At 46.7% G+C, this 17,208-nt stretch overlaps 1 protein-coding gene across 19 annotated transcripts in view; it reads right to left on the bottom strand.

Annotated features, from left to right (window-relative positions):
* Positions 1-17,208, bottom strand: part of NCAM1 (neural cell adhesion molecule 1) — a 296,714-nt gene that overhangs the window by 18,981 nt on the left and 260,525 nt on the right. For all 19 annotated transcript variants that reach the window (XR_012381487.1, XR_012381488.1, XR_012381489.1 and 16 more), the window contains one exon: positions 1,154-1,278. Coding sequence is in view for 5 of the 19 variants with exons in the window: in XM_073903754.1 (XP_073759855.1) it covers positions 1,154-1,278 (125 nt within the window). In the remaining 14 variants the exon portion in view is untranslated. The remainder of the gene's footprint in view (positions 1-1,153; positions 1,279-17,208) is intronic.

Below are 17,208 nucleotides of genomic sequence, written 5' to 3'. Positions count from 1 at the left end.
AGACCTCTCCTAGAGTAGCATCTACAGGTTGGGACTTAGGGAAGTCCACAGAGGCACCTCCTCTGATGTCAGCCTCATGCCTGGCTTCGCAATGAACTGGGGAAGGGCTGAGTGGAATGACAGGTCTGCCCACCCACTGGGGAGTGTGTCTGGGAGGGCTCTGTGCTGTAGTGACTCTCCATTAAGCCTAACCAGGCAAGGCTTCACACACCACTTCAGTGGGGCCTGATCAAAAGAGAAGGAGTAAGTCAACTTCCTTGAAAAATCCTTCCTACTTGAGGAAAGACAACTGCTCTCTGGCTCATTATTTCCTATGGTAAGAAATCTGAGCAAGAGGCTATTCCCAGTGCTCAGACACTGCCTCTAGATCTCTTAGCAATTGATTGTGGTTGGCAGTGGCCAAGTATCATTCTAAAACCAAAGAAAGTGAGAGTGATTCTCATTTTGGGGCCTGGGGATGAAAAGCAGATGACAGAAATCTTAGGTGGTGAGCAAACCGGGAAGAAAGGGTTCAGGGCCAAGCTCACTGTGAGCAGCATTAGACCAGCTCAGGGAGGGTCTGAGGGGCAGGTGGGAACGACCATGGTTTGGGATGGTAAGGCAGCCTAAAGCAGGGGCGAAGAGCCCAGTGTCTTCAGACAGACCTGGGTTCAAACTCTGCCCACCCAGCTGTGAGGGATCACGCACTATTGACTGAATACGTTACTTCCTCTGTGAAGGGCAGATAATCCTAAGGCCAACTTCACAGGATTCTCATGGGGAAACAAAGTACATGATCGCAGTGCCTGGCCCATAATACACACTTGATCAAGCATACTGATTATGAGATATCAATATATTATTTGCAAAAAGTACCGGGTAATGGCAAAACCACTTTGTAGAAACATTCAACCAGTAGAGTGATCGATCATGATAGGAATTTGCTGCCACCACAATCATTTTAGAGGTTTCAAAATGGTCCCGGTGTGGACACGGCCTGATGGCTGTAGGTCAAGCTTGGGGTTGAAAACTCTGACCGGGGCCCCCGAGCCATCTGCAAGACACAGAACGATTCTGCCCTGCCTGGGCTTTGCACATTGTTGCCCCAACAAGGTGGGTGTCAGGGTGGCAGAAGTGGGGGTGAGGATGGGGCGGAAGCCCCGGAGCCACTCACCGCTCGGTACTTGACCAGGTAGTGCCTGATGGGGGAGCCGCCGTCATCCTGCTTGATCAGGTTCACCTTAATAGAGTTTCCGTCCTCTCCCATCTGTCCTTCGAGCTTAGGTGCGCTGGGCTCCCCTGAAACAGCCAGTTAATTCATGTTACATCTTTGCCCACAAAAGGAAAATCTAATCCATCAGCATGGGATGTAGTGATGGGGTGGGGCTGGGCTTTTTTCTTGCTTTCTCAGAAATTCAAATGGTTAAAAAACAATAAATATAAAACTTTGGGTTCCAGTTATATGCGTCAGACTTAGCCCCAAACTAAGTGCTTTTTGGGAATGTTCTGGGAAACCCTCCCTAATAGCACAGTACTTTTACCATTTTAGAAACAGAATTTTATTTTTTTTAAATGTCTCTCACTAGTGCTTGCATTTCCTTTTTGCCTGCTCTTACAACTGCAGATTAAACTTTGATGAGCCTCATACATTTTGAGGAACAGCCTGAAATACGGGAAAATGTGTGTAAGTGTTTAAGGAGAAAACTTACACCCGTAAAATAATTCTTCAAAACAGCCAGTTTCTTCCCTGGATATATGATTCATCCTGGGGGCATGGGGGACCCACATGCCTAGTAGGGGTGGAATGACACTGCATTCTTGTGATCCGCTTTCCATGAATTAAATTCTGTTATTCAGCTTCATTTAAAAACGTGACAACTTTCCAGTTGTGCTTAAATAAAGCACAAGATGCCAGGGGTAAGTCTCCTGTAAGCATCCTGCATTTATGGCTCAACTACCTGAGTGATAATCCTCCGTATGTTGTTTAAAGTGACAATCATTAAAGTCTTTTTGTTTGCGAGAAGAGAGAGAAAAAAAACGTCTTTAGGGTTTCTCAACAGAGAAAAGTCGATGTCTCTATTTGCAGTATATGCTTGGCTTGTGATTCCAAGGGAGAGAAGGAAGACAGTCTTATACGGGACAAACTACCAGGGCTGGGATGGTTCTTCCGTGAGGAAGACGCTGAGTTACTTCAGGAGAAACTATGTCATTAGTGGATACTGGAAGCAATGAGGTGAGAGAATGTTTGAGAGAAGCTGAAATGAAGATTTAATGCACTTAGGGATCCTGCACTTCCTCCAAGGACATATCTGTATGTCTAGTTCATGGCCTCGGACAGAAACGTGGGGGAAGCCTATACAACAGTTACCCCCTGGGTGGGTTCTCCTGGCTTGTTAGCTGGAGGACAGAATCACAGACATGTGACCGAAAACCCAGAAAGTTTTGTCACTAGGTTTCGGAACTCATCATCCCGAAGTGTACCGTTGGCCATGTGTGACAAGGCTGCTGGCAAAGCAATCCAGCCCACCCTCCTCATTCAGCTCCTTTGGGCACCTCACAAAGGCTGCTGGTCCTGCTCTCTCTTTGAGACAAGAGGGAACCAGAGAGGGAGAGCTAATGGACAGCCCTTGCTACTCAGTCTGGGCCTGCAGCACACACACCACCTGGAGCTTGTTAGAAACGCAGATTCTGTTTTAACAAGATCCCAAGGTGATCCGTGTGCACATTTAAGGTTGAGAAGCCATGGTGAAGGGGACGCATGGAAGCTGCGACAGGGAGGATGCATCATCTTAATGTCTGAGAGAGAAAGTATTTAGGAAAAGTTGTGCTTGTGGTTTGTTTTCCCCAATCAGTGATTAAGGAAAAAGAAAAACAAGAATTAAAATAGACAAGAACAGGTTTTAGGCAAAGACTTGTCCTGTTTCCGTGCTGCTCTCTAGCCACTGGCCTCAGCTCTTCAGTGGAGAACATTGAGGAATTCGGTTTAGATGATGTCAAGGCGGACACACTTTTTAAATTCTTTTGGACTGTTCTCAGTCTTAGACAGAAGTTTAGTAATATCTTATATCGTTGTAAACATCCTGGGCTACGAAGAAACTCAAACCAAGTGGAGGCTACGTCAGAACCAGGCAGGTTCTGCAGAAACTGCAGAGTCACCAGTGCTGAACAAATGGCATCACAAGGCACAGCAGAACTTTCCAATCCTCATCTCTGAAGCAGGGTGACCACCTCATCCTGGCTGGCCTGGGCCTTTCCAGGGGTTAGCACTGCAAGTCCTGCACTCCAGAAAACCCTTAGTCCCAGGCATACTGGGATGGCTGGTGGCCCGAGACTGAATGGGGATGGGCACCAGGGATGACTTCCGTGTTCAGAATTGCGACAGTGACCCTTTGACAGTCTATCTGCCTTAAGAAGGAGGAAAGGAGGTGGCATCGGTGGCCCTTCCAGCACACTCACCAGGCAATGCCCCAGTCCTTCCCCCAAGGCTTTTGCTTTGGGGGGAATATCTACTTAGAAGAGGTGCTCCCTTTCATGTTTGTGGGGGTCCCTGTAAAACCGAATGCTTAGACGGGCCTCTGCCTCACTATCCACAGAGGCAGAATAGGGGCCCTGGGCTAAGTGTTCTCCAGGGCCCCCTGTCGTTCTGCCAGCGCTGTGACCCAATGACCGTCACTGCATTAGGATGAACTATCCAAGAACACCTTGGCTATTTTCACAACGCTGTGAAAGACAGACGCAAAATAAGGGTGTCCTGCCAATTTCAGGGCGATGTACCCCAAGATCAGTAATTCCACATCTCCAGGGCACAGGGTTGTCCATTTAGACAGAATGGAAGAGAATCGGAATAGAATCGGAATCATAGAGAAATCACTAACAACCGTATCACGGTTAGAACACAGTTCTAACACTGACCAAACTTGGAACGCTATCCGTTGCTAACATTTTATCAGAGTGATGACCACATTATTCTGACATGTATGTCAGAATTCTACTTTCTCGTAGAATTTAGAGCACATCATGTAATATTTAGGTGTATCACTTCAAGTGCTTTAACTATAATTTACTCAACAAACGTTTACCGAGGATCTACCTTCTAGATACCAGGTAGTCACTTAGGCATTGGCGTCTCAAAGGTAAACAAGACAAGGTTTTGTTTGCCAAATGAAAAAAAGAAAGCCTAGTTATGATCAATTCGTTTAAAAAAATGGTGGGGCCCTCGTACAGAAACGTAACCCTTCCTATGACAGTGTTTCTTCAGGAAGATTATCATCACCCAGCATCAGAGGGATTCTGATCCACTTTGTAAGGATGGAACTTGCTGTAGTCACATAAAGGTGTAGAAAGAGCAATATTTGTTTAATGAATTGTCTTAGCCATCTTCAAATGTTCACCATTTGTCAGTTTTTCTAAAGATTACAGATAGGCTAAAGAAACTGCTTCTTGAGCTCTCGGCAAGCAGGCGGCTCCAGCCACGCCTGACCAGGGAGGGGCTGATGCTGGAGAAATGGGGCCTTGGCATTCAGGAGGCTCACTGCTTTACTGAACACATTAGGAGAGGAAATTATTTAGAGGGTCCCAATGTGCACTCTGTTCTGAAATGGCTGCTCTGATTGAAATCATTATGGGTAATTTCAGTAAAACCAATATTGTAATTATTTGTAAATGTTGGTTTGCAATTCAGCAGCAATCGGCAGGTTGTTCCAAGAAAACCCCTGGGGTTAATTACACCTTCTGAATTTAGCTTCAGCCATGAGTCAAACTCCACCCCCCCCCCCCCCCGGATATTTTATGTAAAGACTAAAAAAACCCAACATCACCTTAAAAATAAACCTTGCCGATAACAAATATAAAATATTAGGCAGCTCTGGTATTTGCTAGAAGAATGTAAATCATGTGTGCAAGAAAGTAAGAAGGTACCACAGAGACCGCAAACAGTCAGAAATGTTACAGACAGGTCCTATAAATTCCCCTTAGAAATCGTAATTGAAATGTATATTTCTGGCCTTGTGGATTGTAGGTTCTTTGTAATTTTCGCGCTCTTGTGCCCTAAAATTGGAGTCAGCTTCATGTCCTTTCCTTCGTCAGCAAAAGCCCTGGGGTCAGAAAGCTTACTGCAGGATATCTGAATTCCACAATGAAAATTATAGCAAACCCAGGGCGTTTGGACGGCATTTGTGAATTTTAGAAGGAAAACAATATTCTACTTCTCACTCAAAAATGCCCAATAACCAAGATTATTCTATCTTCTGACTCAAGAGCTGAGGTAGGCCTGACCCACACTCCTTCCTCATCCACTTTGCTGTCTCCGCCCACAGGGGTCTGCACAGAGTTTTGGGCATCTGAGTACAAACAGTAAGGGATGGAGGCCTTGCATTAGACTCTCTCCCTTTTTCTATCAAATGGGATTGTCTGGCATCACAAATACTGTTACTTTTGTGTATCCTAACTCCTGTTCCCTTTGGTGAATTACTTCTTGCAAGCCATTTGAAAAGAATTTGAAATGTACATACGCCTTTTTGTTACTTGTTTAGAAGAGCCCCAAATGTATGATTTGGCTGTTCTAATATGAAGCCCATTAGATCTTTCCAACTCAGGAACGTTGGAAATTACATCAAGAGGTTGGAAGTTTCGTCCTTAGCGGATGGGCAAATTACCTAAGGGAATCAGGATGTGCAGTTATTAGCCTGCTAACTGTCCTTTCTGAGAAGGACAAGCTCTTTGCCGAACAGATGAATCCAATGTCCCTTGGACCCCCTAACTCCCTGTGATGCCCCCTCTGATGGCCTACCTGGCTATTCTAGGGGTGCTGAGGGGGCTTTCTGACAGTCCCAGCGAGTGGCCGACAGTGCCTGGATGGGTTTCAATTTGTCCTAAGCCTTGGTCCCCCAAAGCAGGCCTTGGGAGTCAAATGTTCCTGTTCTCCTGAACTCTTTCCTCTTTGTTGTTAAGAATTTGCTTGTGCTGGCATGACCTGACTCTTTGCTCTCCTGGTCGTGGGCTCCAGGGAACGCTGGGGGACACGAGTGGACACGGCTCTTACAGAACGGACGTTTCGCTCTGAGACCATGGTCATGGGGGCACCTGGCCTACACGTCCCTTTTGAATCGGGTTCCTCGGGGATTAAGAAGGTGAGTGTGTGAGCTGGGGGGTGGGTGGGGAGTCCGATGGCAGCATGGGGCATGAATGAAACAGCAACAAATGAACTTTGACAGACTGAACCACAGAGATACCAAGTCCCTTCTCGTGGGTGTCATGAAAACACCAACAGCTTAATTGATCAATTATCTTTGTTTCATCATCCTAAAAAGAAAATATGACCACGAAGGTATGGCTTGTGGTTATGGGGCTGATCCAGGCTGAGGAAGTTAGGACCGAAATAACCTCCAACAATTCACTTGGCTCCCACCTCCGAGGCCGCAAGGGGGTTTGTGCACATCTTCAACACTTAATTCACGGATGTTAGATTATTCATAAAGAAGTACGAGGCTCCTGAGAGTTTTCGGCCCTCACACTGCTAAGCCCTAGGGAACTGTGCCCTTTCCAGAGCCCCCAGCCTCTGCACCCAGGATTCAGGCCGATACGCATCACTGCCTCCCTCTGCAGACCCTTCACGCTAGCTCTCTACCACCAGTGCAGGGAATCCTTCGGAATAAAGGCAATTAGAGCAGAGCCCCTGGTGACAAGTCTGTGTCGACCTGCCAGAGACCCGTGGCAATCCAGACACACAGCTGTAAAAAAATAAAGGAGGGAGTGGAAGGGGTGGTTAGTGATGTTTTCAATCTAAGAAGGAAGAGTGGGTGTTAAGGAGTTTAGTTCATCAGAATCAGCATGTCCTAGTAGGAGAGGCAGTGTCAGTAGCTAAAGAAAAGAAGATCATTATGAATGGGTGGGGGGATCCATGCTCAGACATGCTGCACACTGGCAGAGGGGCGCAGGGGGCTTCTCATCGCACACATGCTGGGAGTGGGGAGGGTGAGGAGGCCCATTTACACAGAGTCCTCACGGCTGATGGAGTCACTGGAGGAAGAAGCCGGGCCGGGACCAGGTGCCAGGATATTAAAAACAGACTTCGGCATGGGAGTGTCTTAGCTCGGCACGGCAAGCCCACTCCTGGGAGAGAGTCCCTGCTCACCTAAACCTTCCTCAGTTAGGCGCCACTCGCCTTAAAGCCTTACTCATGTCCAGAGAAAGAAGGCAATCATGTTCTTCACTAAAGTTTACTTCTCTCCCCCATAAATTTTATTTGCTCTGACCGCTCCATTCCCTTAAATTTTATTATTAAAGGCCGTTTCCTGCTGCTTGCTGTTCATTTGAATAAGGAGTCCTCCGCTCGTCCCTTTGCAAATGGCCAAAGAGCATCTGTCACAGAAGGGAAATGTGGTTTGGTGAGGGGGTAATCATGCTTTCGAATTCCACAGGCACTTCAGTGATTTTTTTTTTTTAGCACTGGCCACATTTTTACCAATACCCAAGGCCATTGCTAAGGTGTATTTCTAGGGCAACTGCAGGAAACATCTTCAAACATTTCTTGCTTTGCTTAAAATGTCTGGAAGAGATTGCTCTTCAGAGGTATGGATCAGTTTCAACCTTGTTCGTGTGGAGCTTTGCTTCATCCTGAATTATAGCAAGGCACAGAAATGACCAAACTTGTTTTTAAGAAAGAAACCGACGGGTTTCAACTCCACATCTGCTCATACTTCAGATCTCAGGGGGGGAAGATCCAGGTTTTTCCCTAGTACATTAGCCTCGGAGCCATCACCTCAAAAGAACGCGGTCCCCCCTCAGGGGAATAATGAAACCACAGTATTTTGGGTGAGACTTGGGAGTTTAGAAAATCTTAGGCTCCCAAAATTGTCTGCCCTAAGGCACACAGATTAGGTTGCCTTTTAAAGGCAGATCAAAGTTCTCAGCACATCTGATACTCCCCTGCTCTGGGGACACCCCGACTTCATTTCATGCAGTGTAAACACCAAACATCTTTTTGGAAACGGCAGACGGCTCTGACCCCAGACCTCATCCAGGACTCTGGTTGTAAATGGGACTCAATAGGAGCACAGTGGCCACGCCAAGAAAGCTGACGTCCTTGGAGGTGGTCAGTGTGCAGGACGAGTGAGAGGGTAGCATCCGCAGGGCTCACACGTGTGGGGGGCACAAAACGAAAGGACAGACAGGAACAGAGAACATGCATGCGAGACAGCTGTGGATGGTTTTGTCCATGTGGATGTCGCCCAGTCAGTTCCTCAGAGACGTGAGGCCAAATGGGGACCCCTCGCATGCACGGGCACACTGGGCGGTTATTCGTGTTAGTCTGGCTTTTGTGATCAATGCAGCCGGTCTGTGTCTCAGGTTGTGATCTGACGTAACAGTCTTCAGTTAGAAGAGAACAGAATGCAGATGACTCCCAGGGCAGGTTTTGAATAGGTGTTTGATTTTACAGTGGGAAAGCTGTGAGCAGAGGCTTCCTTTTCTCTTTATGGTAAGTGAGAAATGTTTTCCCAAGGTTGTGACAGTCACAATATTAACTAATTATTTTGTCACCACTCTGAGCTTAATTAGGCTATATTTTATTTCCTTTGCTGTAAGGGTCAATCCTGTGCTTCTTGATTACAAAGGGATCTCCAGTCATGGTAACTGCTAACTTCTGCTTTGATTTCCTGCCCCCCTCCCTGTCCAGGGGGAGCGTCACTCTTAAACAGTGACACATCAACAATCCAAACTGCTTTAATTCCAAATTCTTAAATCTCTGGTTTCAGTAAGTCCTCAATTTGCATGAATTTTACAAAGCACTCTCCTTGGTTTTGAGCAAACAGAACCACGGCAATTGATACATTTCTCTCTGTAGCATTTCAGTGTTGCAAACAGATACATTTCACATTTTCACAGACATGACTCATTTTAGAGCAACTGTGGTTTTCAGGACTACTGGATAAAGTTAAACAACGTCGCAAAGGTAATTTGCAAAACTGTTTTCTGGGAAATAATTTTTATGAACTATCTGGTCAAAATTCAAGTTTGCAAACTGCGCTGTGGCAAATGTGGTTTTACTATACATGGCAGTTTGCAGGGCCGAGTTTCTTGAAGCAAAATGTTAAACCAAAGCCTCTCATGGTATCAAATCATCATGTCAAGGCTGCAAAGAATAATGAATTCTAGAGGTGAACTGAGAACGAGAGGAAATCTCTCAAATGGCTTCACTTGGGAAATCTGAGACAGGAAGAAATGAGTGGGCCCTAGGTGCCAGGCTGTGGTCCCAGGTTTATTTCCCTAATCAGAACAAAGAGTTTTACCTTCTGTTCACCAGCGTGGACGACATCATCAGCACCATGCAAGCCACATGACAAAGTCACATGATACGCACGCACATGATTGGTTGAAAGGAAAGTGGAGGAGGTCACATGGAAAATACAAAAAAATTAAAAACTGATGTAAACAATGGGCAGGGAGAAAAAATCAACAACAAAATCACAGACTAAATAAAAGGAGAAATCAAATTAAATTAGCAGCATATATAGGAAACATTGGGAGGACAGTCAAACTGCCCGGAAATAGAAGGATAATAAATCATAAAGAGCACTTGGTTAATGACACCAATAAGCATTAGATACAGCTGCAACACTGCATATTAATACATCAAGGAGCATGTACACTTGTTTGGAAATAGGGAGGTGTTTCTGTCAGGACCCGGATGTCAAAGTCAATCCAGGAGACTGTTGAAGGAAAAGAAAAAAAGCAAGTTATTATTCACAGATTCCAAAAATGTCTCGGCATCCTCGGGAAACAAGGGCAATGAGAGAGAACATGGGTCATGCAGGAAAAGTCCCAAGACTGTTTGCCCTGTAGGAACAAAATATTACATTACATCGAGAAAAGCCATTTCCTGTTTCCTGTGGTGCAGGAGACGGGGCATGGGCTGAGTAAGGTCTGGGGAATGCAGACCAGAGAAGGCAGTCCTGGCAGTCCTTTCTCACTTCCCTGTTCATCTACCCACATTATCCTGGAGCCCCCATTGAGATACCCCAATTGAGACAACCTACAAAGGCAGAGGCCAGTGCAGAAGGGAACAGGTTTCCTCCTGGTGGTCGAGACAATGGCTCTGTCAACACCGAAGAACGAAACTAAACCCCTGGCCCCTTGAGCTAAGATGCTGACATTGAACAAGTGCTTGGACATTTGTGGATACATATCTCTCTAAACTTGTGGCTGTACTGATAAGCTATGGATTTGACCTTGACAATTAAAGGCAAATAGTTTTCTTATTTGGCTTTATCTACATTCTTTTTTGTCCTATGTTGTCTTTATGGTCTAATCTGTTACTGAATGACTTGCCTGTCAAAAGGCATTTAGGGTTTCCTGCCTTAACTTGCACGGACCAGGGGAAGTTCAGGCTATTGCTGGTTGAAACTAAGAGAAGAAGGGCAAAGAGAGGAGACGGATGTACCTTTCCGTCCAAAGCACACCACTGTTTAAAAGTAATGCAGGAGAACTGCTTTAGCCCAGTTACACATCTCTTGCCACTGTGAGCTGATAGAACCTGTCTGTCTTATCGTCCCACACTGCACAGGCTCTGGCACGTTCCAACCAATGGTGCCCTGCAGGGATTATACACAACTGATCGGTTTCTCTTTTGATCTTATCTAGGGTACCTTCATTCATTCATGAATTCATGATTAAAAATGGATCAACACACACTAGCAAAAATAGGAGACGTTATTTGTTTTCAATCCTATTGACTGGCTGATGATTGATGGATTTTTCTGCGCTTCTAGCTACTCTGCTGTTCCACGGCATTCACACATGCTACCTTTTGCCTTATTGTATACAATTATGCTCATGCTAAATACAGGTTGCTGCCCAATTGTGACCGTCTTTCCTTATATCCCAGGACCTATAATTTGGGTCAGTAGTCAAGTGCGTGCAAAAAAAAAAAAAAAAAAAAAAGACAAACTTTCTTCTCTTTTGATGTCACTACTGGGCATCTTATCCGTGGACAGAAATGTCTGATATTTAAAAATTAAACATAGGTCAGGAAGGAACACCCAATTCTTCCTTGAGGAAAACTCTGGATTCTAGGTTTCAGGGAAGACCAGTCTACCATGAGACATGTTAATATGACCCGAGCTGTGCAAATGCATTATGTAGCCTTCTCTGACTATGCCTTGCACACACACCACCCCAAGCTGGAAGGCACAGGAGCATGGCTGTTTGAAGAAAAATGGGTTAATTGCATTCCTTTCCCAAATGCAAAACCAAACCAAACCAAACCAAACAAACAAAACAAAACAAAACAAAACAAAAACAGAAAAAACAAAAAAAACAAAAACCAAACACCAAAAACCAAAACCACAAACCCATCCTCTGAGTGAAACCCATGCGAGCACAGTTCATTGTCACCCGCTCTGCTCTGCTGACAAAACGAAACCTCAAAAGCATCAGGAATTAAAATTCACTGCAGCGCGCACACACACACAGAGAACCCCAAGAAAGCAGACCCTCAGCTATGTTCTGCAGTAGAAAAAAGAACCATTTCATGCAGCACGCAGAACCAGGAAACTCTTCTTCTCTGTTCAATTATGTATCAGAAACCTCGGCCCAGGGAGGGGAGTAGGAGCTGGATTCCGCACACCTGCTTTCTGCCTTCTCCCACCGACTACTGCTCTGTGGATACAAGTCATTTTTTTTCTGTGCACTCAGAAATATTATAAAACCTAACCCCCCACACGGCTGTGGACACCACTGTAAACACACACACACACACACACACACGTGCCTGTGCTCGGGGGCTCCTAGTTGACTTGGGACTTCAGGCCTAACCCACAAGCTCACCTCATTAGAGCGTTATAAAGGCTAGTTTGGAACAGGTCACTGTTGTGGTGAAGTGTAACGTTTTCCACAAGTCTGCTCCCGCCTCTACCCTCTGCAGATGGATTCCAGAACTCTGATCTGGACTCTCAAGCACACAGACTTGAGCAGGCCCAGCTATGCTTTCTGGGGCCGCCATTTTCCCCAGCGCTGAGGAGGAGGCCTGCGAGGAACCCTTTCCTTTCCAGCAGTGCTCTGTATACTCCTCATGCCCCCTTGGCCCTGCTGCGAGGCCCCACAAAGCAGGGCAAGCTGTCAGAAACGAGCGGCGGCTTCCCCCTCCGCCGCACCCTCCACCTCCCCCCAAGCAACATTCTCTCTGTTCCTTCCCTTGTTCTCAGTCTTGGCTCCTTGTGTGTACGTGTATGCGTGCGCATGCTTCAGAGGGGAGGGGCAACAAAAGCTCGGAGGAGATGCTGTTCTTTTGTTTCCTTAGTGTTTCTCTAATCCTATTCTGTTTTTTTCACATGAAGGGAAATTTGGAAAACTCTCTTCATGCAGAGTATTCTTCAAATAATCATCCCAGCCCTTTTGGTGGGGCTGGGTCTGTTCTCTTGGCCACACAGACAGCATGCTTAGGAAACCACACCCGGAGAAGAGCCTCCGTGCATTCACAACTGTTACTTTTAACACAAGCGACAACGACGGGCAGCACTGTGACCCAGAAGCCGGCTCTGCAACGAGCAGCAATCTGGCCAAGAGCCGCCATAACTCTATACTCACTAGCCGGGTCTGTGGTTGTGAGGGCGGGAAGAGGCCAGGTTGCTATGGAAACATGAAGGGCAGGCAGGGCACAGCAAGGTGAGGGAGAGAATGGAGATATAAAATATATTCAGAAGCAAATACGTGAACATGTTTATACAGGAGTGTGCATGTGTGCACACACAGGTACAGTATGTGGACGCAGATAAATGTAGATTATAAAGAAGAGAGTTGGTGAAGGGGATAGTCTCTCACCGCCTTTTTCCCTCATTTATCAACAGAAATATGGATATTTTAAGGAAATTATCAGAGATTTTGTTGACAAGTTACTCTCATTTGGCAAGAAATGACATAACCCTCATTTATTCTTACCACAAATTCCAGCTACTACGTGTTGGGCACTGTGTTTTGTGATTTTCATACTTAGCCTTTCATTTTCACGGATACCTACAAGAGAGGTAGACTCTGTCCCTCCTCAGACAGATAAGGACTCTGTGGCTCAGGAGGTGGAGGGGCTCATTCAAGGCCACAGAGCTGGACACCGAAGGAGCAGACATGGGATTCGAACCCAAGGCTGTCTCTGGTTCCCAAGCCTGAATGCCCGATGACATAGCCCCGGCCTGGAAAGTACCAGCTAGGGTGCTGGGCCTGTTGCTAAGCCAGAGAGAGCGAGAGGATAGGGGGCTTCTGAGCCCAGGGCTGGGGTCCTCTCCAGAGGCTATGCGCAGAGCATAGAGCCCAGCAGCTCCTGAGCCCGGTGGGCGGCGCCACCCTGCCGGCGCCCTGAGCACCTGTGGGCCTGACACCTCAGGCCTCACGCGGCTGCCGTCTCCCTTTGCTCTCCCCACCCCCCAAGAGCTGGGTTCCAAACCCCAGAGTTGCAGGCACAGCACTCCCTCCTGAGTCCCCAGAGGAACAGAAGCACAAGGCAGCCAAGTGAAGTAAGACCGTAAAGGAGAGAGGCTCAGTCAGGAATAAAGAGGCTGGAGACCAACCAGGCGTCATCGCTGCCAGGCTTAGTGGTCCTCCTTCGGGGTGCGCAGACACAGCTTGCTAAGCTTTATAGGGGCTGGGGGAGGAAGGGGGCGATTACTCATCCTAGTTCATGGAAGAGAAAGACAAGGCTCACTTGTGAAGGGTTAAATAATTGCCGAAGCGCCTACTGCCAGGCACATCTGCAAGCAGACACTGTTTATTTTCCCGCAAATATTTACGAGACAAGTATGCATTTACGGAGAAAGCAAGAGCTACAGGCCTCCCTATCTAATTTCAATGTCTGAATCCAACTGCGCCAATTAAAATGAAGGGTGAAAACACAACACCCCAAACCATTTCTTATGACCCTGCAGAATAGATATTTTTCTTGGCAAATTCCTTTGGTTTCTCCAAATGTCAGCTCGGGTCCAGCCCACGAAGAATCCCGCGGACAGCGCTGGGCCGCGCCAGCCTCGGGAAGCCTGACTGCCGGATTTTCTGTCCAGAGCCACGCCTGTCACTTGCCTACTCTTTGGGGGTAGGGCGGTCTCCCATGAATCTGGGAGGCCCTGCGCCCATCTCTCTTCTCATTTGCTTCTCTAAAACCTGGTGCTGCTTTCTGCCAACAGAGTTGAATCATCACCTGGTGAAGGAGATAACATTATGCAGACCCACTGTGGCTGGTGGAAAGCAACCTGCAGAGAGATGGATGAAGAAAATGATACTCACTATCTGGAGGAGACAATGGAACAGGGGTGGAAGAGCTAGCAGGAGCCACTGAGGAAAGAAAAATGAAAGTGAAAAAAAAAAAAAAAAAAGGGAAGAAAGCTCATTGAGGCACACAGACACTGAATGAAAAAACAGAAGAGCCGACCCGGAGGTGTCGGCGGCTGAAGCTGAAGCTGGTTACAGTGAAGAGGAAGAATGCCATGCGTGAAGGCAGGCGGACTGCGGACCAGCACAGAGCTGGGCTCTCTGACTTCAAACCGGGAGCCCGTGTGCCTGCCAAGGCCCGCATTCAGGTCAGGGACTGGGCCAGGAGCAGCTACAGAGACCTCCAACCCTGCCTGAAACAAAGAGCCCATTCAGCAGGACCAGCTGCCTTCACAGGATCAGATGTCAGGAGAAAAGGGAAACTGGACCCCAGGTTAAGGTGAATGTGGGAAAATGGAGGCTTTGGCTCTTCATGTGATAGATATCTGTATGTGCTTCTAGACAGGACTATGTCTACACTCAGGGCACATACTTAGAGCAAAGCCTGTATGCCTCACTCTCTAATCTTAACGTCCCAAAGAAACAGAAATGACTGTCCCACTTGACGTTTACTGCTGGGTGAGATCCAGGATTGCTGGGCATCTAGATGATACTATAACCATGGTTGCCCTTCAAAACCCTATAGCAGGTGATTCTCCGGAGGCTGCCGTGAGTGTGGAGACCAACGCAAATAACACTGAGCGTTTGTCTCGTGCTCTCTTGGAGGAAGGGAAAGCTGAAGAGACTGGGACTGAATAAAGTAACACTAACCCAACTTTCTGCTTGGAGGACCATTAGAAATGGTGCATCTGAGACATTCTGGACACTGAATAGATCTTTAGTTTTTCGCTGGCAAATATTCAGAGGTTGTCCCATCAATAATCACAAAACAAAGTCTCCTTTGAGAGCGAGATGAAAATCTGGAAGAACGTCACCATATCTCCAACATTGCTTTGGCATACTCATAGTTTAGTCTTCCTTTTCTCTTCCAGATGAAGCATCGAGCATCTCATTAAACCACATGAGTAGAGTGTCACTGGAATCAGAGCAAAGTGCCCACTGAACTCATTGTGAGCTCATCGTGACTTGATGGTCTGGTAAATTCAGGGGAAAGTGTATCTCTTTCTCTTGTACTTTTTTGGCTTGAATTGTTTGCATCACTGTCCATATTATTCTGGCAAAGGGACAGAGTTTTATGTGTTTTAAATACAGTATATTAGGATTATATTAGATATATCAGAAACATAATATATTACACTTGCAACGTGCCATCTAGGGGGCAAGATGTGAAGACAAAAACCTCAAGATGCCTCTTTGGAAAATAGACACTCCTTCATGATCTTTATCCCCTGAAAGAAATTGTCTATTTTGCTTCATGGTTCAGAAGCAAATAAAGAGGTGACATTCGGGCAATGAAATTCTGAAGGTACGTGGCTCAATCATGGAGGAAAGGATGCATAGTCAACTGTCACATCATGTCTTTAGGGCCTCAGCAGCTCTGATAGGGAAGCAGCCCCTCCCAAGGCAAACAGAGCTTGTGAGCTTTCCACCTAAAAGCTTCATGACAACACGCAGACATGTGGCCTAAAAATACATGAAACAGGGACATTTTTCCAGGCTGGAGTTCTATTTATTTGTTTGGAGTCATCGCTTCCTCGTTACCTTCACACACATTTATGAGCTGCACACAAAGGAATCTTCAAACAGGTGAGCCAGGCTTTCCGATATGGCAGCTCAGAAGCGGGACTCTGGGATATGTGTGGCTTTGGCTAGTTTCACCCGCTCATCCCTGCTTTGACACGGTCATGCCTCTGCATGTGGCTAAGTCTATTAAGGAACCAAGAAAGCAACCCCATTATTGGCACATCTCAAGGAACTTCAAGTGATAAACTATGCAAGATGCACCGGCTCTCACCTACTGCCTCCTAACTGGGGCGGGGGGTGGGAGGTAGGGGGTGAGGGGTGGGGGTGGGGGCTGCCTGGCAGCAGTGACTCTCTATTCAGTATGACAGCTTATTGCGCCTGTACCTTCTCCCCCTTGGGGTGAGGGTGCCCCTAGGGCCTAACTCCAGTGTCACGGGATCAGGCTGTGAATTTGCACCCCAGCATCATAGGGGGGAAAGCATGGTCAGTGGGCGAGACGAGCCAATGTCAGAGACTAAAACCAACCTGGGCTCGGCTAAGTGGATGGCTGATTTTATTTACCTGATTTCAGACACCCTTTGTGTCTTCTGAGGACAGGGAGTGAGAACTCAGAGATGTCCTTCCTAAAACATGCCCTAACTTCCTAGTAGCAGTGAGTGAGTGGTGGCATGGTAGCGGTAGGTGCTGGAGTCATCCTCCCAGCTGGATCCTTCTTCGGGATGGGTCTAGATACCCCCCTGGGCTAGGTCCTCACTTCGGCCCCTCTAGGAAGGTCACAAAGGTACAGGAAAGACCATAATAACCAACTTTCGTGAGAGTATGATGTTCTGTGTATTTCCCTGGCTCTTAACCCGCTCAAGTTCTTGACAAAGGCACTCAGTGATGAGGCTCTGTCACAATTTTCCTTATTTAGAAGAAGTTTGATTTTTTAATCCTTTAGGCCGTAACTTCATTAGATGATTGAGAAAACTGACTCTGCATGTCATTCGCATGACCTACTAGCAATGGACAGCTGAAGGCTCCATTTTCCAGAGGGGTTCTTGGAATCCTGGTGCAGGGAACAACAAGGTCCTGGAGGTCTCTCTTTTTTTAAATCAACCATTGAGTTTTAAAACACAGCATCTGCTTAAGAAATTCTCACCTTCGTAAGGGCTGAACTGACAATGAGTGAAAACCACAGATGGGCTTTGAAGTCGAAGACCCAGTTACTCTGATTCAGTCCTCAGACCCCAGGTCCTGGTTAGAAACTCAAAAGGAAGCCTCATATCAGCCTTCCCCTCTGTCATGTAACTAAGC

Source organism: Callorhinus ursinus, unplaced genomic scaffold, assembly GCF_003265705.2.
Source record: "Callorhinus ursinus isolate GAN/ISIS: 27379988/994484 unplaced genomic scaffold, GSC_fseal_2.0 scaffold19, whole genome shotgun sequence".
Lineage (NCBI taxonomy): Eukaryota > Metazoa > Chordata > Mammalia > Carnivora > Otariidae > Callorhinus > Callorhinus ursinus.
The sequence above is the reverse complement of the archived record's forward strand: the minus strand, read 5'-3'. Positions and strand labels throughout refer to the sequence as shown.